Here is a 27,706-nt window from a genome sequence, read left to right as displayed (position 1 = left end):
AATGGGTGAATACTAAAAAGCAAGTCTTTATTATATTACTAAACAATTTAAACTTATAAAAATGATGCAATGTATTGATGATGCAGATTCTTCAAAGTGTATGATAAGTCCCCATAGCATTGTTTACACCAAAAAATTTTTAAATTTTCCAGTATTGAAAACAATTATTCTGGAAAGCAAGAGTTACGTCCGTTACTCAAGCAATTAAAATGAATGGCATTGTAACATATCTCTGTTGTTTCACTGTTCAGTCTGTTAAAGGAGAGTAGCTCAAATTTATAAAGGAATAGGTAAATCAGGAGTGCACACATTTTACTAAAAACTTATCAGTACTAAATATTAATCATGATAAGCATTTTTAGTCATTTTAGCATAATTGAAAATGTTTGTCATGAATCCTTCTGAAAATGCAACTAAAACAGCCAAAAGAAAACACAATATACTTATTTGAAAGCTAAAATTAATAAAATTTAAACAAATCAACAGTTTGGTAGGCCGGCAAAAATGGACCTATCACACACCACTGGTAAGAAAGCAACAAATTATAGTCAGTTTACAACACAATTTGTTAGATTCTTTAAAACTTAAACATTAAACTTATGAAAAATGTCCACACTGGGAACATTCGTATAAAGCTCAACTCAGATGGATGGCTATTCAGAGTTTCCTATAGTGTTACTGCACCGAACAAGACACTAACACATTCCCTAAAATCTAAGCACTGCCAGGGTGTGAACTATTCAATCTCAAGAGACATAATTTTATGGCTGAATAACTTCCCACATTCACTTCATGCTTGAAGCCTTTCACCAGTATGAACTCTCTGGTAACAGAAGCCACAGCTACTGGTAAAAGGTTTCCCACATTTAATGCTCTCATAAGGCCTTTCTCTTGTGTGACCTCTCTGATAATAAAAAGTAGGGCTACAAGGGTAAAAGATTTTCCACATTCTTGCACTCAGAAAAACTTTGGTATTATGCGAACTCTCTAATCACAGTGGAGGCCATGGCTACTGGCAAAAGATTTTTCTATTCACAGCACTCATAAGACATTTTCTCAGTGTGAAATCTCTCATGATAATGAAGGTTACCAATATGGACAAAAGATTTCCCACATTCACTGCACTCATAAGGCCTTTCACCTGTGTGAACTCTCTGATGGTAATAGAGGCCACTGCTACTGGTAAAAGATTTCCCACATTCATGACACTCATAAGGTCTTTCTCCCTTATGAACTCTCTGATGATAACGAAGACCAGTACTACTGGTAAAAGATTTCCCACAATCACTGCACCCATAAGGCCTTTCTCCAGTGTGAACTCTCTGATGACGACGAAGGTCAGAGTTCCTTTGAAAAGATTTCCCACATTCATTGCACTCATATGGCCTTTCTCCTGTGTGCACTCTCTGATGATAGTAGAGACCACTGCTACTGGTAAAAGATTTCCCACATTCACGACACTCATAAGGCCTTTCTCCAGTGTGAACTCTCTCATGAAAACGAAGTTTCCTCGTATTGGTAAAAGATTTTCCACATTCATTGCACACAAAAGGCCTTTCTCCAGTGTGAAATCTCTCATGATAACGGAGGCGACATCTAAAGAAAAAGGATTTCCCACATTCACGGCACACATAAGGCTTTTCTCCAGTGTGAACTCTCTCATGATAACAGAGTTTACTGCTACTGGTAAAAGATTTCCCACATTCATTGCACTCATAAGGCTTTTCTTCTGTGTGAACTCTCTGATGACAATGGAGGCCTGGACTGCTTGTGAAAGATTTCCCACATTCACTGCACTCATAAGGCCTTTCTCCAGGATGAACTCTCCGATGTTTTCCAAGGCTACTGCTTGTGGTAAAAAACTTCCCACATTCACTGCACTCATAAGGTTTTTCTCCTGTGTGAACTCTCTCATGACAACGGAGGCCATATACTGTGGTAAAATATTTCCCACATTCAGAGCACACAAAACACTTTCTTCCATTACGAACACCTTGGTGCTGTATGAGACTGTGCTTGTGAACAGTGGCTTTCTTGCATTCCCTCCAGGTGTAATGATTTCTTCTTCCTTGAAAAGTCACTCCAAACCGAGGAATTTTATTTGTCCTATCCCTAATTTGAGTAGCTTTTTGCTGGAGATTTTCTGAGTTCCTCCCAATGTCTTTGGCAATAAAAGTTGTCCTTGACATATGAAAATTGCTGCTTTTTGCCAGAGAGAGACTGTCCACTCTGCATACATAAGACATCTTTCTCCTGTGCCGCTCCTGGCGCTGGTGATAATTTGCACTGAAATAAAAACTTTTTGCACATGCCCCACACCTCAACAGTTTCTGGCTGAGTTGTGTTCCCTGCTGCTCAACCAAGCGAAAGATGTCTCTCAAAACTGGTGCACAACTCCCACAGGGGTGGCATTTCTGAGAAGACAATGACACCTTGGGGTTCTTCACCTGTGACACTTTTATAGAAACGTTCTGTTCAGTGGGTGCCTCCATATCCTCTGCTCCACAGCAACATCCTGAGCACAAAGAGATGCTAATGAAGTATATTTGGATCTTACAGAGACGGGTAATCTCATCATGCATGTCCATCTATCACATCTAGGTAGATAATACAGAACGATTTCAAGACAAGTGAGTTGGGCTCTGAGGAGAAGGCTACTGTACATTGCTCAACCATTAAGGTCACTAAATGGCTACTGCACACTATTCAACCCTTAAGGTCAGTAAATGGTGGAAACCTCGCAAGCACAGGATGGGACACAAGAAAAAGAGGCAAGGTCTCCAAGTGGTTCGTCTGCCAGTGGTTTCCTGCAGGACCATTTCTGCTGGTGACATGAGGCTATGTAGAATAATGTGAATGTACCAAAAGCCACGAAAATCAGCTGCAGCAGAACAGATCCGGTTCAAGGTCAATATAAAGATATGTGCACACTGTAATGCACAGCAGGCATGGATCACAGTCAGAGAGCAGTACAGAGACCTGTGAGAGAAATGACTGAGGTGCAGGCTTTACAAAGGTGAAGATTATTCATGAGCTGGAATTCTAAGTAGAAATAATAATTCTTAGAACTGACTAGTTTGTAAAGTGTCAACAATGATTAAAAAACAAGTAGATTAGGCTGTGGGCACTGGAAATGGTAACAAAACATGTTGTTACAGCCTGGGTTCCCAGGTATGACCTTAAAAAAGTGCTAACATCCAATCTTCACCAGTAGTCATTGACCAAGGCAAGACTCCCTCAAGCCCACCCTGCCATGGATGGAATCATGTTCCTCCTATGACACACAAAACATTCTTTCCCAATTGATTCATTACATGGGATACAATTCCTAAGAGAGAAACTAAAGAGATGAATGGCCAGCACTATGGTAGAACAATACAACACAAAACAGACCACAGGAAAAAGACCTATGTGAGTGTCAGCAAGATGGCAGAATAGGAGACCAGAATTCACCCCCCTTCTAAAAACAAGTAGAGAGCTGTATACCAACAAATACAGCAATGGGTTAAAGGAATATGAGTCCAATTAAGACAAAGAGCAACGCAGAGAAGCGAAACAGAGAAAACTGCATAGAAAGTATGCCTGTGGAGACTAGGTGTGCAAAGATGTGTGTAAACAACTAGAGTCTAAAACAAGGGTGGAAGTTAGCTCTGTCACTCAGTTTGCTTGTGCTACAGTAGACCCTAATGGCCTGTTCTGTGGAAAACCCTGGTAAACTTTGTTGCTGCAATCCTTGGGAGGCTCTGATACATCTGAAAACTCTCCAAAATTTACATACCAGAGTACACTGTAGAGTTCATAGGCATGGATTCCAAGAGGAATCCTCTTGGCCATAACCTCAGCAATGGCAGAAAATGAGATCAGCATTTTCATGGGAGTGTATACATCTAAAACTCCATAAGCCTATGCTGCCATTGAGGAAAAATCTTGCCAAAGCCACTGAAGACCCCTACATTCTTCACTACTCTGACCTCAGCTTATGGAACAGCAAAGTGACAAGGTTGCTATGACTTATCTCAAGCTCAAAACACAATACCCCACCCAGTCAGAACCCTTGCATTTCCATGCAAGTGGAGGTTTTTCTCTAACCAGAATTAGTCAATAGGGTTGCAGCGAGTAACTGGTTCATCATGTGTGTAGACATCAACATCAAACTGAAAGAAATATGAGCTCTAACTGGTGTGACTCAGTGGGCTGGGTATTGTCTGCAGACCAAAACATCATTGGTTTGATTCCCAGTCAGGGCACATGCCTGGGTCATGGGCCAGGTCCCCGGTTGGGGCTGTGTGAGAAGCAACCAATTGATGTTTCTCTGGCACGTTGATATTTCTCTCCCTTTCGTTCTCCCTCACCTCTCCTCTAAATAAATAAATAAATAAATAAAATATTTTTAATAAATAAAAAATAAAATACAGCCCTGGCTGGCGTGGCTCAGTGGATTGAATGTGGGCCTGCAAACCACACGATCGCGGTTCGATTCCCAGTTGGGGCACGTGCCTGGGTTGCAGGCCAGTTCCCAGCAGGGGACTCATGAGAGGCAACCATACATTGATACTTCTCTCCTTCTCTTCCCCTCTAAAGATAAATAAATAAAATCTTTAAAAAAATAAAATAAAATGCAAAAAAATGCAGAAACTACCAAAATAACATCATAAATTTCTAATAATTTTATACCACACACACACACACACACACAAAAATCTACAAACAGCCAGACAATAAAACCAAAATGTTTAATTTTAATAACCCAGTAAGTTACAAAAGAACATAAATGGAATTCAACATATTAAACCAACACGGGAACAAAAGAAGTTGAGAGAGGCAGAAATCATACAAAAGAATCAAACAGAAATTCTCTAGTTGAATAATAAAATTGATAAAGTGCAGAAATGCAAAAAAAGTTTCAAAATCACACATGATCAAGTAGCAAAAAGAACAGGTGATCTCTAAGACAGATCATTTGAAATCATCCATGTAGGAGAGAAAAAAGAAGAAACAAGTGAAGACAGCTCAGTTGAATTATTGAATGCCAACAAGTTAATTTATATTTGCTTTATGGGAGTCCCAGAACAAGGGGAGAGTGAGAGAGAGAAAGAACAAAAAAGAAGGAAAACAGGGAGAAAAACAGCAAGGGAGGTAGAAAGATAGAAACTTTATTTTACAGAAATAAGCTGAAGAGTGACTCCTGAAATTTAATCAGATGTATAATTATCCAAGTTCATGATTCTCAGAGATCCCTGCACAGATTCAATGCAAAAAGAAGTTCACACCAAGAGACATTTAATGAAAGTGTCAAAATAAGCAAAAGAGTATGTAGAAAGCACAAAAACAAAAGAAATTCCCCTCACCCAAGGAAACAAACCCATAACAACAAAAATGTTCTTGGCAGACACCATTCAGGCTATAAGTAAACCAGCTGATTACTTCAAAACACTAAAAGAAAACAACTGCCATCAATTATACTATAACTAGAAAACCTGTCCTGCAGAAACAAGAACAAAAAGTTTTCCAGACAAACAAAAGCTGAGGAAACAAACTGCTCCTCACACTGACTTGTTAGAAATGCCAAAGAATATTCCTCAAGCTAAAAGAAAAGGTTACTAAGTAAAAATACGAAAATATAGGAAAGTGTAAAACTCACTGGTATAGTTGAGAATGGAATCAAATTAACAATACTGTATTGTATTGTATTGGTGGAATATACAATAAATAATTCTGTTATAAAGGTTAAAAATTAAAAGTATTAAAAATGAGCCCTGGCTGGTGTGGCTCAGGGGATGCGTGCCAGCCTGCAAACCAAAGGGGTGCTCATTCGATCCCCAGTCAGGGCATATACCTGGGTTGTGGGCCAGGTCCCTAGTAGGGGCACGCAAGAGGCAACCAAACATTGATGTTTTTCTCTCTCTCTCTTTCTCCCTCCCTTCCTCTCTGTCTAAAAATAAAATAAATTAAAAAGTATTAAAAATGACAGCAGCCATAACAATTTGTTAATAGATGCACAAAGTAAAAAGATGTGAATTGTGACATCAGAAACATAAAATGCTGTGGTGTAAGGGGATACAAGGGTGAAACATTTATATGCAATTGAAGCTTTTATCTGGTTAAAATAGACTTTTAAGAGTATGAGTTGTTTTATACAATCCTCATGGAAACAACAAACAATAACCTAAACGATACATAAAAAAGAAAGGAATCAAAGCATACCACTAGGAAAATTATCAAATAACAAAAGAGATCAAGAGAAAAAGAGAAACAAGGGAAATACAAAAGAGCCAGAAAACAATGCAAAAGATCTCAAAAGTAGGTCCTTATATAATTCTCCAATCAAAACACAGGGTGTAGATTTGGAAATTTTTTTTTAAAAGACTTTATTTATTTATCTTTAGAGGGGAAGGGAAGGAGAGAAGGAGAGAAATATCAATGTATGGTTGCCTCTTGTGAGTCCCCTGCTGGGAACTGGCCTGCAACCCAGGCATGTGCCCTGACTGGGAATCGAACTGCGATCGTGTGGTTCGCAGGCCCACGCTCAATCCACGGAGCTACACCAGCCAGGGCTAGATTTGGAAATTATTAGGCTAAGTGAAATAAAGCAGTCAGAGAAAGACAAATACCAAATGACCTCACTTATATGTATAATCTAATCAACAAAATAACTTAACAAACAAAATAAAACAAGCATAAATATATAAAACTGACAACTATCAGAGAAGAAGGCATGTAAGGGGCTGGTAAAAAAATGGTGAAAGAATTAGGAATATATATATAAAATCACAGAGACATGAAGAACAGTATACCGATAGCCAAAAAAAAGAGAAGTAGAAGGAGGTGGAAGTGGGCAAAAGGGGGATAAATGGGGACAGAGTCTTGACTTCGGGTGATGAACCATGATGTGGTAGCAGGTGATGTTTTACTGAATTGTGCACTGGAAACCTATACAGTTTAATTAACCAATGTCACCCCAATAAACTAAAAAAAATGACAGAGTGGCAGAGGGGATACAAACACAAAACGCAACATATGCTGCCTACAAGAGACTCACTTCACTTCTGGAGAGCAAATAGGCTGATAGTAAAGAAATGGAAAAAATATCCCATGTACATGGACACTAAGAGAGAAAAGGAGTAGCTAAACTTCTATGAGACAAGATACACTAACACACAAACTGTCACAAGAGACAACAGTCATTACAGAATGATAAAGGAGTCAATTCTTAAGGAGTATTTAACAATTTTAAATATTAAATATTATGCACTCAACATCTGAGCACCTAACTATATTAAGCAAGTATCATCATATCTGAAGGCAAGAAAGACAACCCAAAAGTAGTAGGAAAAACTCCAATACTCCTCTTTCAACAGTTAGTAAATCATCTTGACCAAAAAACAAGAAGAAACCATTGAAGTCAAATTACACTTTAGCCCTGGCTGGTGTGACTCAGTGGACTTAGTGCTGGCCTGCAAACCAAAAGGTCGTGGGTTCGATTCCCAGTCAGGGCACAAGCTTGGGTTACAGGCCAGATGCCCAGCTAGGGGTGTGAGAGAGGCAACCAACCATGTGTCTTTCACACACTGTTTTTCTCCTCTCTCCCTCCTTTCCCCTCTCTCTAAAAATAAATAAATAAAATCTTAAAAAAGAAACCAACTACATTTTACAGCAAGCAAAGGTAATAGACATATATACAAAACATTACATTCAAATGCAGGAGAACACAGATTCATCTCAAGTATGTGTGGAACAGTCTCTACATAGACCACGTTAGGTAAAGTATTTTTTTCTGGTTGCAATGGTATGAATGTAGACATGAATTTGTGTCAAAATAGGTGGAAAATTAAAAATATGTGGAAATTAAACAATACATTCCTGACAATTAACAGGTCAAAAAAAATAAAAGAGAAGTCAACCCTGGTTGGTGTGGCTCAGTGGATTGAATACCAGCCGGCCAACCAAAAGGCAGCAGGTTCGATTCCCAGTCAGTGCACACGCCTGGATTGTGAGCCTGGCCACCTGTAGGGAGTGTGTGAGAGGCAACCACACACTGATGTTTCTCTCCCTTTCTCCCTCCCTTCCTCTCGGAAAATAAATAAAAACTTTAAAAAAAGATAATTCAAATACAGAAGAAAACATAAATGAAAACACAAGCCACCAATGATTATGTATAAGGTGCAAAAAACAATTTTAAGCACAAATTTTATAGAGATGAATGCCCACATTAACCAACAAGACCTCAAATAAACAGCCTAACCTTATACCTCAGAAAATGCGAAGAATAAGAAGAAAAAGAGGACTAAGTTAGTAAAGAATAAAACAATACGTAATAGAACAGAAACCACACATATAGGGGGAAGCAGAGTCTCTTCAATAAATGCTGTTGGAAAAACTGGACATTCGCATATAAAACAAAACTGGACCCCACGCACACCATTCATAAAAATGAACTAAGAATGGATTAAAAATTAAATGTAGGAGCTAAATACCTAAAACCCCTAGAAGACAATCTGGAAAAAAACCTGCATGATTTTATGTTGGCACTTTCTGGATATGACACCAACACAAAGGCCACAACGGTAAAAATACACAATCTAAACTACACCTAATGAAAAAGCTTCTGCAAAGCAAAACAAAAAATACGAGAATGAAAATGCAACCCCCACCAGGATGGGAAAAATGTACAGCTATCCACTGGAGATGCTGTGGGCTCAGGTGAGACCACCACAGAGGAGCGAATATCGCAATGCGAGATGTCATATAAATGTTTTGATTTTCAGTGAATAATGAAATTCTGGTTACACTATACTGTAGTCTCTCAATGGCACAAAAGCATTATGTCTTTAAAAATGTACATAGCTTAGTTAAAAATACGTGATTGCTAAAAATGCTAACTATATGCTAAGACCGCTCAAAAAGTGGCACCCACAGACTTGCTGAGAAGGCGGGGTTCCCACAAATCAAATTTGTAAAAAAACACATTATATACAAAACACAATTAAGAAAATACAAAAGACATGTACCTGTATGTGATAAGAAGTTAATATATAAAATATACAGCCCTGGCTGGCATGGCTCAGTGAATTGAGAACTGGCCTGCCTGTGAACCAAGGAGTCGCTGGTTTGATTCCCAGTCAGGGCACGTGCTTGGATTGTGGGCCAGGTCCCTGGTGGAGAGTGTGAGAGATGCAACTACACATGGTTGTTTCTCTTCCTCTCTTCCTCCCTTCCCCTCTCTAAAATAGATAAATAAATAAAATCTTTAAAAAATATGTATGTATATGTGTGTGTATATATACACACAGAAAAAAAATTAAAGGACTCATTCTAAAAATAAAAGATATGGTTAAAAAAATGGGCTTAGGATGTACAGATATTTTTCAAAAGAACATATGAAAATGAACATCAGAAATACAAAAATATGCTTTTCCCCACTAGTCATGGTGGAATCCATTAGGCTCCCTGCAAGACTACTTCAAATCCTGCCCATTATTGGTTCAGTACAACACATACTGGGGCTACAAGGATAGAAGAGGTCAGTGCAAACAAACCAGCCCTACCAAGAACAGTAACCAGCCAGAAAACTGCGGGAGCAAGCAGTGCCCACAGTCCACAAATAAGGACAGAACACCCATGGGGAAAGGCGGACGGAAGGAAATGCAAAGCCAAGTCCAGGTCACTGTGTAGCAAGAGGGTCTTACCCAGAGAGGAGATAAGTTCAAAGTTCTCCAGCATCACATCCAGGTACAGGCATCTCTGAGCTTCATTAAGGAAGTGCCATTCATCCAAGGAGAAGTAGATGGCCACGTCCTCCAAGGTCACGCCAACCTGCCAGGATAATACAATGAAACACGAACAGTGTCTCCCTGAGAACCCACAATCCCCCTCCTCACACATCTTCCCCATGTTCATCCTACTCCAGGGCTGGCCACCTCAGAAAACATACAAGGCCTCCCATTAATCACGTTATCACCCTCAGCAGCAATAGCAGGGGGTGGAGGAGGGCAAATAAATGCCATCTAAGCCCTGGGCCATGCCTACAGAGCCTCATCTTTCCTGCCAAGCAATACCGCTGAGTCCCACAAATCATGCCTCCACGACACAGCCAAACATGGGCTTATGCTCCACCCTTATATCCTCACACCAGGTCCCCAGGACCATCAGCTCACACTTCCTCTAGTTGTGCACACCATTATGGAACGTTTACCTCCTTCACATCTTCACACCCCCCGGTTCACTCCCTCAGCTCTGCTACCTTCCTGCTCCACACCACGGGGATCTCTTCACCCATGTACTTTGCATACGGTGTCCAGAGAGTGCTCAACCATTTCAAAATGATTTAGTACAACCACAGTCCTCTGATAGATCCCACAGCTAGATACAGCCTCAGATGAGGCTCTGAGGGCCTCCTTGACTGCCTTTGATCTTTGCTTCAAAGATCTGGGTAGGTTAACCACCCAGAACCACATTGTGGATTTCAGATATGAATAACCCCCTGCCACTTCTACATTGCAGAGGCTAGGCCGTCCTCTCTCCACTGAAACTTCCGTAAGTGCCCTGATTTGTTTCCTATTCAGAAACAGTGACACTCAAAAGTGACAACATCTGCCCTAGACGTCATCTACCAGCAAGACTGAAACACTCCATCCCCATCAAAGCATACCACAAAGTTCCGATGAATCTATACAGTAGTAAATAAGCAGGAGCTTTGTCCCCAAAGTCATCTCCTCTCAATCACTCTTCTGCCTCCAGAACTATCATGTCCACACATCCCATGGATGCCTTAGTCACCGGGGAGATCACCCTCTTTCCCACTCTGTTTGCCACTATTACTCCTCTCACTAACCTGTGTTTGTGAGGCTTAGCAACCCCAGTGAAGTGACAAGGAAGGGAAACGACTCCTGGGCAGGGACCCTAGTCTTTCTGGCCTTTGCCACCCAAACCTGCCCTCAGTCCTAAACATCACAGATTTACACTGATCCACACAGGAGCACCAACTTTTGGATATCTCCCTCCTTGATCCCTCTCCAGAGTTCCAGACCTGGGTATCCAGCTGCCCACCAAATGCCTCTACTCACTGGTCCCTGAAACTTCTGAGAGGCTACACAGGGCCAAAACAAACTTCTGATATTCCCAAGAAACATTATCCTACCACCAACTTCCCCAGCCCAGTGGATGGAGTGTCCATCACTTCAACTGCCAAGGCCATGAATTCTAATGTCATCCCCAATTCCTCCCTTTTTCTGCATCACCTACAATGTCTGGAAGTCCACTCGGCTCTTCTTTAAAAACTGACCCAGAATCCAACTTTTTTCCTAATCCCTTGGACACAATTCTGGTCTATCACCATTCCTCTGGATTACAGCAGTTACCTCTTCCTTCCCTCCCGGCCTCCTGCTCTAACCCCTACGCAGCCAGATGGAGCCTGTTAAACCCAGGGGAGAACAACTGCTTCCTCTCATCCAAATACCTCATTCTCTCCAAAATAGGCACATAAATGATCAGTTGGCCACTTTACAGATCTGACTCTAGAGTTGCTTGCTCTTTGTTTTAAACACACAAAAAAGAAGAGACCTGCCGGACCTATTCCCAGCTCAGTGGCATAGCCCCCAAGCACTTGCACAGGCTGGTGACTCTCCCTGGGTTAACCTTCCACATCTGTTTACACTGTTGTAAACCTATGCAAGCACCTTCATGTTTCTTGAGCCTGCACTCAGGACACAGGTTTGGGAATATTCCTTTTCCCGTATCCAAGAGACAGGAAAATACCAAGGAAAGAGTCTCAAGACACCACAATTCCAATCACTACAAGGTTGTGTCACCACCAGGGAGGGCCTCGGACACTCTCTCCTTCCTTGTCTTGTTTAAATAAGCGGTTTTTCATTCTTCAAAACCTGTGGAAAGATGCAGACAACCACCATTCAGCTCCAGGTGAGCAGGCGTCCTCTATCCTTGCCCAAGCAAGGAGACGGGTGACCTCTGGCATACTTTCTATCCTCTGAGATCAGTCTTCAAGGCTGCCTTAAAGCAGCTCTGTGACCTTGCACAAGGACCCAACTCCCTGTGTCTCACTGTCCTTATCAGCCCATTTGAGTTTGCTCTCTCTCTGAGCAGATTTTAAAAGCTGGAAACGCTAACCCAACCCGTGTTCCTCCTTCACAACCTTCCACGGCTCCAAGGTACCACTCTCTGCCGCAAAACCAAGAGGAGATTCCCCCCCAGACTGTTTAATAGACAGAAGATCCCAGGTTCCCCAGTCCTCCCGCTCAGCGGCCCCTACACGTGTTTACCCGGGCTCCTCTGCCTGTCACTCTCACCACCAGCACACCGTGTCACCTAGGACGCCTGGACGCTGGGGCTAGAGCTGCAGGACGTGCCCGGTGCCCCGCACCCAGGACTGTAGGGTTCGGTAGGGTGAGGGCCAGGGGGATGCTCACTCACCCACGCCGGGGGCCTTAGCCTGGCCGCCGCCATCGGACTCTGAGGGTGGAGCGTGGCGGCAGCTGCAGGCTAAAAAGAGGCCGGGGACACAGCGGTCCCAGCCTGGCGCTGGTCTCCCGGGAGGCGTCGCCGAGACTCAGACCCGTGGCTGTGTAGTGGGGACCATCACTCTTGGGCCTTTTCAACTGGACTCTTGGAAAAGATCTTCCTGATCGCCTGAGACAAAACTGACAAGATGAAATGCCCGCCAGGAGGACTACTGAAGTCCCGCCCTACAAAAGTGGCCAAACGGAAACGCCTATTCCGAGCCCTCACTGGCTCAATGCGACCGCATTTTAATGCTCGGAATTCTGGGTAATGTAGTTCTTGCACTGCTAGGTAGGGATCCTGTATTTTACACACACACACACCCACCCACCCACCCCACCCCACCCCACCCACCCACCCCGGTTAACTAGAGGAGTGCATCATGGGTCATATACCCCCAAAATAAACTAAGAGGACTACGAGCCCTCTAGCACCCCCAGTGGAGATCAGTGGCAAGTTCGTTTCTAGTGCACCCACAGGCTTCATTTAGCTGCAAGTTTTGCATACCTTTCTATAGGATCCGCTCTTTCTGACCACCCACCAGGCATCCTATTTCCTGATTCAGGCTATCTGGCATCTGGCTCCTTCAGACCGAATGTAGTTGGGGAGGCTCCTCAAGTCCCTAACGCTATGTATAGCATTGGATAGCATCAACCCATATGCCAAAATTTTGCGGGTTAATTCCCGATCAAGACACACACCTAAATTCAACCTCAAGTCCGAGTGCTTATGGGAAGCAACCAATGGATGTTTCTCTCTCACACTGATGTTTCTCACTGTCTCTCTCTCCCTTCCTCTCTCTCTAAAATCAAAAACATCCTTGCGTTAGGATTAAAAACATAATGTTTAAAAAAAAATTTAAGGGCTTCCCACTCCTACCCTCCTCCACCCCATTTCTAAGATTGCAGCAGGTATCAAGATGTCTGCCTCAGACCACCTTTTGCCATCCTAACAAACTGAGGATGTTGCAGGTTTTAGAAGTTCGAAAGTTTCTGACAGTTTTTAAATTTTTTTAGTTTCTGACACTTTTGATCCAGGACAACCCCTCAGGCTAGAGTCCTTGTGAAGTTCCTGAGCAGTCTGGCTGAGGCGTGGCCCAGTGTGCTGAGCACTGCGATGAGGATTGGTGCTCAAAAATACTACTTTTCTTTTTGTTTATTTGTTTTAACAACAGAAACTTATTTTCTCATAGTTCTGGAGGTTAGAAATCCAAGATGGAGATGTTGGCAGGTTTAGTTTCTGCTTAAGACTCTCTCCTCGGCTTGGAGATGGGCTGTCTTGCTACTGTGTTTTTACATGGTCTTTCCTCTGCACACACATCCCTGGGGTCTCTTCCTCTTCTTGTAAGGATCGTAGTCACACAGAGTTAGGGCCCCAACATTATAAACTCATTTATTAATTCCTCTTAAAGCCTCTATGTCCCAATATAGTCACTTTCTAAGGTACTGGGGGTTAGGATTTCAACATAAGAATTTTGGAGGGGACACAGGTTAGGCTATATGACACCTTACTATAAGGTCCCTGTTTTAGAGAGGCTTATGATGTAATAGAGGGATACAGCATAGGAAACAAAAGTATGAATCACTTGACAAAGGATAAATCACTTCCTTTCTTAATTCCTCAGTGTCAGGATGGGCGGGGTAGGACAAAATGGCGGCTGAACTACAACCCAAATGGCGACTGAACTACAACCCGGAAAAGACCGCTGACGTCAAACCAGCCAGCCAAAGGGCGGGCTTTGCCAAAACGGATATCCGCATAGCAACCTGAGCCCGAAGAAAGCCACCAATGATATATTGCCACTTTGTTCAAAGGGGACCAACCCCCAGCTCCCACAAAGAGAGCCAACAAAAATAAAATCCTGCCATATTCCCTGCTTGGGCACGACTTTCCCGGCCCCCACTTTGCGGACCGGAGAGTGCACAAACCGCCATAAAGCTCTATACTGCCTGACTTTGTGGCTGATTGGCATTTCTTCCTCGGCGGATCCTAAGAAAACCTTTCACTCGGTATTTCAAAAACACTATTTTTCAACCCAGAGGTTTCTGGTATACACACAATAAGACTGCAAAGAAGGACATTGGTCTACAATATGGTCAGGACTGAAGGGCAGACATGCTTAGCACCATTGTCTCATAGTCAGTAGGGATATAGACCACAGATCACAGGCGGAGTGGGTCCCTTGCTTGAAAAAGTGGTGAGCAGTCGCCTAAGGAGACTAAGATCAGCATCACTTTCAAATATGAGATCCCAGAATTCACATCCAGTTGTCCCCTCTACTGCTGGGTGAATGTCAGTGCCACATATGAACAACACTTGAAGAGTCAAACTGAGGTATCAAATTCACCAGAGTAAATAGCCTGATACCTAAAAGGTGAGTGAAGGTGCAGAGACCCAGCCTAAATTACTGATGTCTGCTGAGGGCTAAACTCTGTGCCGGGATCAAAGAAAAGGCAGATAAATTTTAACTAACTTTCAAAGGAGGTTCCCCTGGAGAAACCACTGAAGCGGGCAGATGATGGTGTTCCAGTGAATACTGTGGGCAGAGGGTAAGTGCTCTGAGATGTTAGGGGGAAAAGAAAAATTATGAAAATTGTACCACTGTAAAGCAGCTTCAACTGAGCCTTCCTGGTCCTTAAAATGTACCTACCCCAGTGAGGGTTTCAGATACACAGTACAGATTATCCCTGACTCTGGAGTCAGAATCCCAACTTAAAATCCAGCTTTTGAACCTGACAAATTGTCTGCCATGTAAACTTGGAGAACCTACGAAATTTCTCTAATTCTGGATGTTCCCAGCAATTTGTTATTAGTTTCCACTCCCAAGGTTGTATTAAAAGAAAAAAAATGCTAAAAAAGCAAACCATGAAATCCTGGCTATGAGCATTCAGTTTGTTACTTCTATGAAAACTCAAAAGGGCAAAGTAAGCACCAACATCAGCAGTATGCAGGTCACAATCAGCTAACTGAGATTCTGGGATCTCTAGTGAGTCATCTAGACATTCCCTGGTGGAAACCCCACAGAGAATTCAGTGCCTACAGTACCTTCCTTCCTGCTGCCTTCCTTCTTAAAAGCCCTATTTCTTAATCACATATAATCCCCACAGAAAGTTGCTTGTTGGCATTGGGGGAGAGGTACCTGGCCTGAGAATGACTGCAGGTGGAAGTGGGAGTTGCCACAGCTCAGGCAAGTTGGAGACACAACTGCTGCACTGCAAATGGACACCTTAGTATTTGTCCTCCTCCAACAGCTCAGGGACTAAGACATACCTTATACCCATTTTACAGGGGAAACAACTAAAGTCCAGATGAGAAGGAGGAGTTTTTTCCCTTTGACTCCCAGTAAAATTCGCAAATCTGGGATTTAAATCCAGGGTGCCTGACCCACGGCTTGGGGGTCTGATCAATGCTCTCTTATTTCACTCTGCACTGAGCCTGGACCTCCAAATACCTTTTCATCCTGATGTCACCTGGTCCCCCCAGGAGGCCTGTTCCAACTGAAGTATCCCCATGATGGCAGGCCTGGAAAGTGGGAGACTACATGACAAGGACTTAATTGTATTATTAAATGTCTGGACCCCTGAAAATGATAGACAATGTTAATAGTGTGGGCTAAAATTAAGGGCCCATTACCTTGTGCATAGCACTAGACATTTTAAAAGTATTAGAACATATTTATTCCAAAGTAAAAACTTTATTGCATAAAACAGCCCTGGCTGGTGTAGCTCAGTGGATTGAGCATGGGCCTGTGAACCAGACAATCACGGTTCGATTCCCAGTTAGGGCACATTCCTGGGTTGCAGGCCAGTTCCCGGCAGGGGCCAGTTCCCAGCAGGGGATGCATAAGAAGCAACCATACATTGATGTTTCTCTTCCTCTCTCCTTCCCTTCCCCTCTAAAGATAAATAAATAAAATATTAAAAAAAAACCTTTGTTGCATAAAACAAAAAAGCCACAAAATAAATGAAATTCCAACATGCATCTTTGTTGTTTTACTTTTTCTTAAGTTGTCAAAATTCATAGAATTAGGCAGAACGTGTGATCAGACATTTTCTAAAATTCAGTGATAGATAATACACATCTGAATAAATGCTCATCATAAAGGTTAGAGATGAACAGCCAGATGAAGAGATAGAGTGTATATCTATGAGGGTCCCAGGCACAGGAGCTTGTCCCCATGAAGCTGGGGTGCATCACTCTCCCCAGACTTGAATGTGTTTACCCACTGAAGCTCTCTGAACCTGCTTTCTATTGGAATGCTTATAGAGGCTTCCTCAAACAGGCATGGTTGATCATCAACTCTATTTCCAGCCCCTCACCCATCTCCAGAGGTGTGGGATAGAGATGAACATTCCAACCAGAGGCACCTGGACAGAACAAAAGATGCTCCTAATGCTGTTATCACTTAGGAATTTACAAGGATTTCAGGAGCTCTGTGCCAGGAGCTGGGGACAGAGATCTCACAAGGTCAAATAGCCCATCTCAAAAGGGAACATAAATAAGATTTATTATTCTATAAATGAGAAAATTACAGATACCAGGAGACCTGTGATGACAAGGGTTAGGGTCAGTGAAAATATATGACTATGAAGGAATAGCATGAGAGTTTGTGACAACAAAAAATTCTGAATTTCCAATATGGTGTTGGTTATAAGAACCTACATATGTGATGTTTCTTAAAACTACATATAAAAAACAAACAAAAATGAGTGTCTCCTGACTAGTGTGGCTCAGTTGCTTGGGTCTCACCCCATACGATAAAATATCCCTGGTTTGATTCACATCAGGATACATGTCTAGGTTGTGGATTTCACCCTGGTTGGGGTGCATATAAGAGGCAACCAATCAATATTTCCCACTGACATTGATGTTTCTCTCCCTTGCCCTGTCTAAAAATAATTAAAACTAAAGAGTGCATGTTAAAACTGGAGATACAAATAAATCCTGTAAACAGCACTGCAACAATTTCACTTTACTCTCTCTGATATGAACAGTGACTATGTAAAGTTTTTCCCTTGGGAGTAACTTACCTGAAGGGCATTTTTAAAATCTCTAAAAATTTTGTTTTTCCAATTCTAAACTTATAATTAAAAGTTATAAAATCACTTAGTAAACCACTTGTTACTACTTACACACTTGACTAAACACATCCATACGTTGTTATACTAATGAAATGAATATATTCGGTTTTATTTTCAAGTACTACAAGGATTGTAAAACATACAAACTTAGAGGTAAAAAGATGTAGAATTACATAATGAAATAGGCATAGACCATTCCTATACTGTATATTTTAAAATTTAATACATGATGAGAGTAACTGTCACTGTTTAAAACTTAAAAAATTAGTGAATGGTGAGGCAAACAGAAATATGGCTTAAGGTATCGTGTTCCAGTTGCTTCTGAGGTGCATTATGTTTGGACTTAGAATTCTGAGGTGCATTATCTGTTTGGACTTAGAACAGAGTGCTTTCATTCAAGGGTTCTTTCGTTAATTAAATTACCTGAGGTTTTGCTAAAGACCACCAAATTGAAATTGTTTATGAGTTATTTCTGCATAGACTTCCTGGTAAATGATGAGGCAACATAAATTACTGCAAACCATGTCATATTCATTGCCAGAGAAACTAATTTCTCTAGTGTGAACTGACATCTCCTGAGGTCTTACTTTTGGCCAGATGCTTTCTCACAATTGGAAACATTCATTGATACATTTATTCATGATCTCTAATGATCACATGAGAGGGTGTACATCCACTAACAATTTCCAAGTTTGTCACATTTATAGGATTTATCCCAGTATACACTGTTTAGACAGTTAAGTCCTAAAATATTTCCATGAAGCTGATTGTATCTGAGTTGTTTCGCAAATTTTGGGGGTATGAAATATAATGCACCATATTTTGCCATGTATAATGCACATTTCTCTTTTGCCCCAAATTTTTAAGGAAAACAGGCTGCACATCATACATGGGTATAATGATTACATACCATTGCTACTATAATGGATATAATAATCCTGTGTATAACATGCACAAAAATGTGGGTGCACATTATACACAGCAAAATATGGTGACTGATCAATATAGTAATGCATTCTTTACATTAATTTATTTCCCCCCTCTCTCTCTCTCTCCTTTGCATGGTTATTCTTCATTGCATACTATTATCTTGAGGGCCTACAACTGGCAACAGGCTTTCCGCAAAGCAAGTACCTATGAATTTTCATGTTTAACAAGAATTGGCAAGTGGGCAAAAGCTTTCCCACTATCACTACACCCATAGGGCCTCTTTCATGTACATTTTGTTTAATGACTTTTGATTCCTATCTTTGTAGTGAAGGCTTTCCCATATGTGTTACCTTCACAGGGTATCTCTAATGTGTAATAAAGTTGCTTCTGATCAATGAGAATTTTCCACATTGAGAACATACAAAGAGTTTCCCACGAGAAATCTCTGATGTTGTATGAGGCACGTTTTCTTCCTAAAGCCTTCACATTCATTTGTACAACTTCTCTGCAGTACTGAGTTTACTGATGAATAACTAAAGCACACTTCCTGGTGAAGCCCTTTCTACATTCAATGCGTATATACAATTTCTCTCCGTATAAATTCAGATGTGCAATAATCATGCTTTTTCTCAATTAAGCTTTTGCCATATTCCTTGGATATGTAAGGCTTCTTTCCCATATGAGTGAGCCCATGAGAGGCTTCATGGGGAAGCCTCTCTCACATTCACTTCACATACATGGTTTCTCTTACATGAGTTTGCTGATGTAAAGTGAGATCAGTCTTCACCATGAAGCCTTCCCCACACACACGACAAACATAGGGCTTCTCTCCTGTATGTTTTAGCTGATGTCTGATGAGATTACACTTAGCTGTGAAACCTTTCCAGCATTCACTACATATATAAGGTTTCTCTCCTGTATGAGTCCGTTCATGTACAATCAGCTGCATTTTCACTGGGAAGCCTTTTCCACATTCACCGCACACATAGGGTTTCTCACCTGTGTGCATTCGCTGATGTACAACTAGACGACTCTTCACAGTGAAGCCTTTCCCACATTCATTGCACATATATGGTTTCTCTGAGGTATGACTTCGGTGATGTACAGTGAGATCACGCTTCATTGTGAAGCCTTTTCCACAAACACTACATACATAGGGCTTCTCTCCAGTGTGAGTTCTCTGATGTCCAATGAGGCAATGTTTCATTGAGAAGCCTTTCCCACATTCACTGCATAAAAATGGTTTCTCTCCTGTATGAGTTCTTTGATGTGCAGTGAGATTAAACTTTTTAGAAAACGTCTTTCCACAGAGATTGCATCCATGGGGTTTCTCTCCTGTATGAGTTCGATGATGTGCAATAAGACGACTTTTCTCAATGAAGCCCTTTCCACATTCACTGCAAACATAAGGTTTCTCTCCTGTATGAGTTTTCTGATGGGTAGTAAGACTAAACTTTGTAGAAAAGGTCTTCCCACATATGCTGCAACCATGGGGTTTCTCTCCTGTATGAGTTCGCTGATGATAAATGAGCCGAGACTTTTTTATGAATGCTTTCCCACATTCACTACAGGTATAAGGTTTCTCTTTCAAGTGAGTTTTCCAATGTACATTGAACTGTGATGTCTTGAAGGTTTTGTCACATTCGATGCATTCATACTGCTTTGGTCCCGTATGAATACTCTGATGTTCAGTGAGTCTGGCCTTTCTGGAGAAGACTTTCCCACACAGACTGCACCCGTGAGCTTTCTCTCTAGTATGAATTCTCTGATGATCGGTGAGCTCAGATATCTTGATGAAGCCTTTCCCACACTGAATGCATATATAGGCTTTCTCTTTGTTGTGAGTTCTCCGTTGCTGAATGACCTGGGACTTATTACTGATAGGTTTGGAACTGACGTGTAATGTCATTTCAGTGTACAACTGCTCAGGGTTAGCATGCAGACTGGATGTCCCACCTCCATTCAACTCAACAGACTTCCTTAAGTTACAGTTTCTGTTCAGGTTTTCAAAACTTAAATTTGATTTTAAAGGTTTTTCACACATCTCAAACATATCATGATTTTGCTTTAATTGGAAATGACCTTCACTCTGGTTAACAATATTTGCAAACATATTACGTTCACAGCATGGTTCCACACTCTTCTGAATGCCTCGACTTTGCAAGTGACACTGCAGAGGATCATCAACTTTCCTGAGTTCTAGAAAAGAGGACAGTGAATCACTCTGTAATATCTCATAATCTTTGTTTGAAATAAAACTGCTTTATAAAGACTCCATGTGAAGTAACTATAAGAAATATATTTGGTTTTTGTTCATAGTTTGTCCTAGTCCATAGGAAGGAGCTAATTACTAGAAAGACCAATGTTCTTGACACTGAGCTTGTAAAACCTTTGTAATTTCCGAAGTGATAGAAGTATTATTTGTTCTAAAACAACAATAACAAAACCTTACAATAACAGCCCTGGCTGGTAGCTCAGTGAATTGAGCACCAGCCTGCACTCTGAAAGGTCACCAGCTTGATTCCCTGTAAGGGCATACGCCTGGCTTGTGGCTCAGGTCCCCAGTTGGGGGCAAGAAAGAGGCAACCAATCAATGTTTCTCTCACACATCGATGTTTCTCTCCTTCTCTTTCTCCCTCCCTTCTCCTCTCTCTGATAGTAAATAAATAAAATTTTTTAAACAACTTACAATAACAGCCAAGTTTATGGTAAGGAGGTGACTTAGCACAGGGATCCTACATAGTTTCAGGAAGGAGCTAGTCACTAGAAAGACCAATTAATTAGAAGATTGGACTTTCAGCCATACTCACTGACCTCTGGAAAATGAGGAAAGACCTAGAGATTAATACCGTACAAAAACGTTTAACCATTCCCTGGCTGGTGTATCTCAGTGGATTAAGCATGGGCCTGTGAACCAAACAACTGCAGTTCAATTCCCAGTCAGGGCACATGCCTGGGTTGCAGGCCAGTTCCCGGCAACCCCTCTTGGGGGATTGCAACCATACATTGATATTTCTCTCCCTCTCTCCTTCTTTTCCCCTCTAAAGATAAATAAAATCTTTTTAAAAATTAAAATAAAATAAAAACATTTAATCAGATCTGGTCAGCTCCTGGGTTAGTAATCATATGATGTGCCCCACGGGCGGTTCACCACAGTTCCATGGGACAGAAGCTCCTGTATTAAGGAACCCTGCAGGTCATGCCCTACATACCTATTCATCTACATCACTTACAATAAACTAATAAACATAAAGAAGCATTTCTCTGAGTTCTGTGAGATGCCTAGCAAACTGAATCCAAGGAGGAGAACTTCTAATTTACATTACAGGAGAATCTCTAATTTACACCAGAACCTCGAATTTACATACACTTGGTCAGAAGCACAGGTGAAAATATGGAATTCTGATTGACATCTGAAGTGGGGGCAATCTCATAGGACTGAACTCCTAACATGTAGGGTCTGACACTATTTCTATGTAGATAGTGTCATAACTGAGTACATTTGTGAGACAACCAGGTTTAATAATATAAGGTATATACACCTAAAGCAAAGTAATAAAGGCAACTGCAGCCTGTGAAACATGGTTAAATGAACAATGGTATGGAAGAGGTGGAGGGAATCAGGATGTATGGGATGGAGAAAAGCAGATTTGTTGGGAACCGCCCTGCCTGGTTTCAGAAGTTGTAACCCCACCAGGGCTAAGGCTGATTGAGAGACCTTCGGACTATAAGCCACTAAGGAGACAAAGCTTATCTCTCTGGTGGGGGCACCACTTCTGCTCTTTTTTCTTCACCCTGCCTGGCCCCCAATGCTTGATCAGTTAGCCAATGACAGGTAAGGTTCCCCAAGGGAGGAATGACCTAAGACAGGCACAATCATGATAGACAGAAACTTTCTAATCAAGATAATAACATGTCATGTAGATCACTGAAAGAAAAAGTGCAATTTCATATGATAGGAAACTTAGTTACCTGGGACTGTCATCAGAATATAATGGAAAACTGATCAATCTTATTTTTATGTCCTAGAAATAAATAATCAGAAACTATTATTAAGAAAACAATTCCATTTACTATATAATAAAAAATATATAATACATAGGAACAAATATGGGAAAGGAAAGTGTAAAACCTTTACTCTGAAATTTACAAAAGGATGTTGGAAGAAATTAAGGACTGAATCAGATAGAAAAAAACAACCATTTACCCTGATTAGGATGTAGAATATGCTGAAGATGGCATTACTACCCACATGAGAGACAGATTCAAAATAATATTGTCAAAATCCTGACCGTTTTTTTTTCTTGCAGAAATTTACAAGCTGACTCTAAAATTCAAATGGAAATTAAATGGTCAGAAGTCAAAATCATCTTCAAAGAGAATGGAGTTGGAGGACTTACCCTCTCCAATTTCCAAACCTACTGCAAAGTACAGGAATCAAAGCCACAATAGTATATGCACATATAAAATGTTCCAAAATTGGTTGTGGAGATAACCATCACCGAGTAGTTGAATATATTAAAAACCAATTAACTATATATTTTATTTTTAAGGTTTCATTTATTTATTTTTAGAGAGGGGGAAATGAGGGAGAAAAACGCTGAGGTGCTGCAACCCAGGCATGTGCCCTGACTGGGAATTAAACTGGCAACCTTTTAGTTTCCAGGCTGGCACTCAGTCCACTGAGTCACACCAGTCAGGGCAACTGTATCAAACTGTACAGTATGTGAACTAAACGCAAGGAAAATTAATAAAAATATGATGAACAAACAACAGATTTAGGAAAATAAATGTGCTGATAACATCTAAGAAAAAGAAAATTGGAATTAGGAAAACTAGAAAGTAAGTCATTTACACAGGACATAAGTTATTATCTAGTTTGGGCTGGAACTCATGTAGCAGTTAAGATATTTTCTTGTTCATGAAATAAAACAGTAGCAAACTTCAGGGAGAGCACAGCACGTAGGGAACACCCCAGCTGATGCTAGGACAAAGAGACCTTTACATGTCAAGGGCGGAGAGAGAAACTGGATTTAAGAAAGGATGGAGGGAAGGTGATTCCTGCTTCTGCTCTCACACACAAAATGGGAAGCCAGAAGCCAGCTGCCATGATGGTGAGTAAAACGCACAGGAAGAAAGTGTACATTAGACAATGATCAGAGAGATGTCAATTTGGGAGTTTATTTCACAGAACAGAAAAAGGTTAACTCGTGGGAAGAGAGGAAATGTTTAAGAGTGGAGAGAACTGAGTATGAAGAACCTTGTGGGGAGAGGGATAAAGAACAACATAAATGTACCATAAAAACCACGTTATCACAGCATCGAAGAGGAGGCTGGATGCTATGGAGGGAAATCACTATTTCCAAACAGGGCATGAAGGCCCTGTAGTAAAAAAGTGATGAATTCAAAGTTCTGTCTTTCCAGAGAGGCCTAGAAAGTGGAGTTTCACAGCAAGAGAATTGGTAACACAGGCAGAGACACTGTGACTATGGACAAAAAAGAGGAAGCTCTGAGAATCCTAGGTCGAGAAAAACTATACAAACATAAACAAGATGAAAATAAAGCAAATGGGGGTCAGAGCCCAGGGAAGAGAAATGAGGTACGGTTTCCTTTAAACTTCTATAAACAAAAAGGGTTCTCAAACATGGAAGGTGGTTTGAGCTTTCTCATTCACTGTCACAGCTCTGACACCACCACCTCTGACTAGAATGTGATTTCCCAGCCTCCCACCTTGCTTGTGCTCACCCCCTCACCTGGGCAGACTACATGGTGCGGGTGCAGTTCATCCTGTACTGCTCTCAGTTCTTCCCTTCCTTCCAACCTGGACAGTGTGTCTGGTTTGCTGGCTTGATATCCTGCTTGTGAAAAATGAAAGAAGACTTAGACATACTGAACTGGGTTGATGTCTGTCAAGAAGGGAGAATGTTACATTTCACAGAATGAACAGTTTCACATCTGTTAACATTATCAGCTTCTCTCTCCAAAGAGGGGACATTATACCCTGTTGTCAGGGGCAAAAGAAAGGTCTCAGATTCTACCATTTGAGAGAACTGTAGTTATTCTGAAGAGTTAAGTACCTGAGAAAAAAAGAAAACACTAACAGGGCACCGTCTAAGTGACACTAAGGAGCTGTCCTCACCCACTGACACCAGGTTGCTGTAGTTCTCCAACATCACGTCCCTGTACAGGTCCTTCTGGTCGGGATCCAGGAGCTGCCACTCCTCCCAGGTGAAGTCCACGGCCACATCGTGAAATGTCAGGGATTCCTGTAATAGCATTGTGCTGCTCAATGGCATGGTGTCCTTTAGATGAAAAAGAAAAAACGTTACTTTTTCTGCCCATTTTCATGTTATAGGCAGCAGCTATACAGCAAGTGGGGTTTTATTTTGATACACAGTTGAATAATCCCATGTGTAGTGAAATACAGGGAGGGGCAAAATTAGGTTTATGATTGTTTACATAAAAAACAATAATTAATAAATAACAACATAGGAATAAAAACAGTGTTTAGCATACTCACAATAGTAAACCTAATTTTGTCCCACCCTGTATTTTATAATTGTTCATCCAATAACCCATGCATTCATACAATTAGAAGTTTCTATAATGAGAAGTTAAATGTTCTCATTAACCTAGAAACACCACTTTCACATATTTGAGAAAAAAATGTCTAGTTTTCAGATTAACGGGGGGGGGATGTTTTTTATATGCCTCTACAAATCCAATAATGAAGAAAGGAAAAGATAAAACAAACCAAAGTCACCTGAGCCTGGAACATTTTCGTCTGTTCACTGAAAAAGCTGGCAAAGACAGGCTCTGTCTTAGTGTGTTCTGGGTCTGCTCTAAATTTCTGCTCAGAAATCTGTCTTCAGTCATGTGTGCCCCCAGATGTGCTGATACCCAACCCTGCAACTTCCTCCTGCTTCACATGATTGCTCTTGGGGAGTCAGGACCTGTGGATTGAGGAGAAAAGTCAACGGGTGGTACACTTCCTCTGGGCCCAGATGCTACAGTGCTCCTGAGCCCTGACTCTCACACAGTGCCCACGGTATCGTTAGTATCCCTTCATATGGTGTCCCTGGAGTATTCATTCCTCTGGCCAATAAAGTCTTGGGTTCTAACTGTTTTAGAGGAACTCCTGTATCCTGTGGAGTTTACATGGTGTGACTGTCAAAGGAGACCTGAAAAAGGACATCCACCTCTGCACCAGGAGCAGCTGAGTCTCAGTAAAATCACTTGTACAAAGCAGACCTTATGGAAAGAGAGGGTCTGTATTCCTTTAAACCACGTGTTTTCAGGGCTTCTTCAAATGTTTCTCTACACCCCGTGACTGTACACACTTCATGGGGGAAACCAATGCACTGGGCAAGTCATCAGCACTGTCTCATAAGCAGTAATGATAATATCTTAGGAGGTTTTAAATACATACAAAAACATGCAATATTATAAATAAATTAGAAGGCAGTAAATGAAGTTGAAGTGCTGTAATATTCCTGCACTATAGGAAAAGAGTGTAAAAGTTCTATTTGTTTTTGTTTGTTTTTTTTTAAAGATTTTATTTATTTATCTTTAGAAGGAAGGAGAGAAGGAGAGAAATATCAATGTATGGTTGCCTCTTGTGAGTCCCCTGATGGGAACTGGCCTGCAACCCAGGCATGTGCCCTGATTGGGAATCGAACTGCGATCGTGTGGTTCACAGGCCCATGCTCAATCCACTGAGCTACACCAGCCAGGGCTAAAAGTTCTATTTAACACAAGAATTCAACAAAGTTCTAGGATGTATGTAGTCTCTCGTGTCAGAATGAAATCTAACAGTCACCTTAAAGTACATAATTTCCATGCTATATATACTTTAGCATGGGTGGGGAAAATATAATTTTCAAAAATCACTGAAAGAATGCAAAAAAAACAAAAAAGAATAATTGGGGCAAGTACAATGCACTTAGATGACTGTATTAACAGAAAACATAGTGCCCTGGCTGTGTACCTCAGCTGGTTAGAGCATGTCCCAACACACCAAGCTTGCAGGTTCAATCTTAGGTCAGGGCACAGACAAGAAGCAACCAATGAATGTATAAATAAGTGGAATAAGAAATTGATGCTTCTCTCTCTCTCTGCCTCTCTCTCGCTGTCTAAAATTTTAAAAAATTAATATTTTTAACAGATTAAGATAAATAAAACAAAACATACTTATAAGTGTAAACAGAACTAGGATTTCAGTTAATTACATTAAATACAAATGCCTCAAAACTGTCACACTTAATTAAACTTTAAAACCAAATAACATGGTATTATAGGTGACATGCCTAAAACATAATGGTATAGAAAGCTTAAAATAAAAAGAAAAAGCCCTGGCTGATGTGGCTCAGTAGATTGAGTGCCAGCCTGCAAATCAAAGGGTCGCCAGTTCAATTCCCAGTCAGAGCACATTTTTGGGTTGCAGTCGAGGCTCCCAGTAAGGGGCACACAAGGAGCAACCACCTATCGACGTTTCTCTCCCTTTCTCCCTCCCTTTCCCTCTCTCTAAAAATAAATACATAAAATCTTTTTTTTCATGGTCAGAAAAAGATAAATCATGAAAATAGTCATCACAAGTAATCTGGTGTAATTATATCCTTGGACAAATGAACCAGAAAACCAAAAAATTACTACAGAGAAAGAGAAACAACACACACTGATAAAAGGTTCAATTTAACACCTTATAAAGTTTTCAATTCCTAGGTACCTAGCAATACAGCCTTGAAATACATATAATAGAAGTGGACCAGTGTGGGAGCCCACCAGGCCGCAGGGAACCAAGGACAGAGCCCCCACTGTGAAAACGGTGGCGGGACTTGGTTTCTGGTCCCGGGAGCCGGCGGGTATCTTGACATCTTCCGGACCTTCTCCTTCTCAGCCTTGAAGGAAAGAACAAGGTCTTGGCATGTGCGTCATGTTCCAAGGAAGTGATAATCTTGAGGACACTGCTATCTGTGGGCTAATGTTCTCAGGATGTGAGAACATCTTGCCCTCTTGATAGCTTTCGGGAGTGTACAAACTTTTGTAAAACAGCATTGTTCTCAGGCCACTGTAGTTCTGCATATAAGCCAGCAGTTCCTTGAATAAATTTGCCATTTGCCAGCAAGAGCACTTGGACCTCTCCATTCTTTTAATTAAGTTAAGTCCATCGCCTCACCTCGCGA

At 41.2% G+C, this 27,706-nt stretch overlaps 3 protein-coding genes across 4 annotated transcripts in view; all 3 read right to left on the bottom strand.

The window, feature by feature from the left end:
- LOC118999841 (zinc finger protein 350-like) overlaps positions 1-27,706 on the bottom strand; it is a 182,095-nt gene that overhangs the window by 146,665 nt on the left and 7,724 nt on the right. The gene's annotated exons all lie outside the window — the stretch shown is intronic.
- LOC118999836 (zinc finger protein OZF-like) lies at positions 9-12,801 on the bottom strand. 2 transcript variants are annotated; one of them, XM_037064582.1, is made up of 4 exons: positions 12,427-12,801; positions 11,676-11,879; positions 9,687-9,813; positions 9-2,515 (listed from the first exon to the last, which is right to left on the bottom strand). In XM_037064582.1, the coding sequence occupies exons 2-4, from the start codon at positions 11,679-11,681 to the stop codon at positions 1,029-1,031; spliced, it is 1,620 nt and encodes a 539-aa protein (XP_036920477.1). In that variant the 5' UTR covers positions 11,682-11,879; positions 12,427-12,801; the 3' UTR covers positions 9-1,028. The 2 variants fall into 2 exon arrangements, with proteins under 2 accessions (XP_036920477.1, XP_036920476.1); XM_037064581.1 differs by lacking the exon at positions 11,676-11,879.
- LOC118999830 (zinc finger protein 615-like) overlaps positions 18,215-27,706 on the bottom strand; it is a 17,233-nt gene continuing 7,741 nt past the window's right edge. Inside the window, exons 2-5 of the mRNA XM_037064570.1 lie at positions 25,288-25,477; positions 24,664-24,826; positions 24,278-24,379; positions 18,215-20,723 (exon numbers count right to left, since the gene is read on the bottom strand). Coding sequence (XP_036920465.1) covers positions 19,249-20,723; positions 24,278-24,379; positions 24,664-24,826; positions 25,288-25,302 — 1,755 coding nt within the window. The 5' untranslated portion in view covers positions 25,303-25,477 and the 3' untranslated portion in view covers positions 18,215-19,248. The remainder of the gene's footprint in view (positions 20,724-24,277; positions 24,380-24,663; positions 24,827-25,287; positions 25,478-27,706) is intronic.

Source organism: Sturnira hondurensis, unplaced genomic scaffold (genome assembly GCF_014824575.4).
Source record: "Sturnira hondurensis isolate 20B ecotype Veracruz unplaced genomic scaffold, ASM1482457v3 Scaffold0015508, whole genome shotgun sequence".
Classification (NCBI taxonomy): domain Eukaryota; kingdom Metazoa; phylum Chordata; class Mammalia; order Chiroptera; family Phyllostomidae; genus Sturnira; species Sturnira hondurensis.
Note: the sequence above shows the minus strand (reverse complement) of the source record. Positions and strands in the feature narration are given on the sequence as shown.

What these genes read in the sequence shown, in the direction of transcription:
- LOC118999836 (XM_037064581.1), bottom strand. Translation starts at nt 12,459, where the DNA reads ATGGCGGCGGCCAGGCTAAGGCCCCCGGCGTGG. An exon ending in GGCTAAGGCCCCCGGCGTGG is followed by an intron (nt 9,814 to 12,426) that starts GTGAGTGAGCAT and finishes TTATCCTGGCAG; the next exon opens with GTTGGCGTGACCTTGGAGGA. An exon ending in TGAACTTATCTCCTCTCTGG is followed by an intron (nt 2,516 to 9,686) that starts GTAAGACCCTCT and finishes CTTTGTGCTCAG; the next exon opens with GATGTTGCTGTGGAGCAGAG.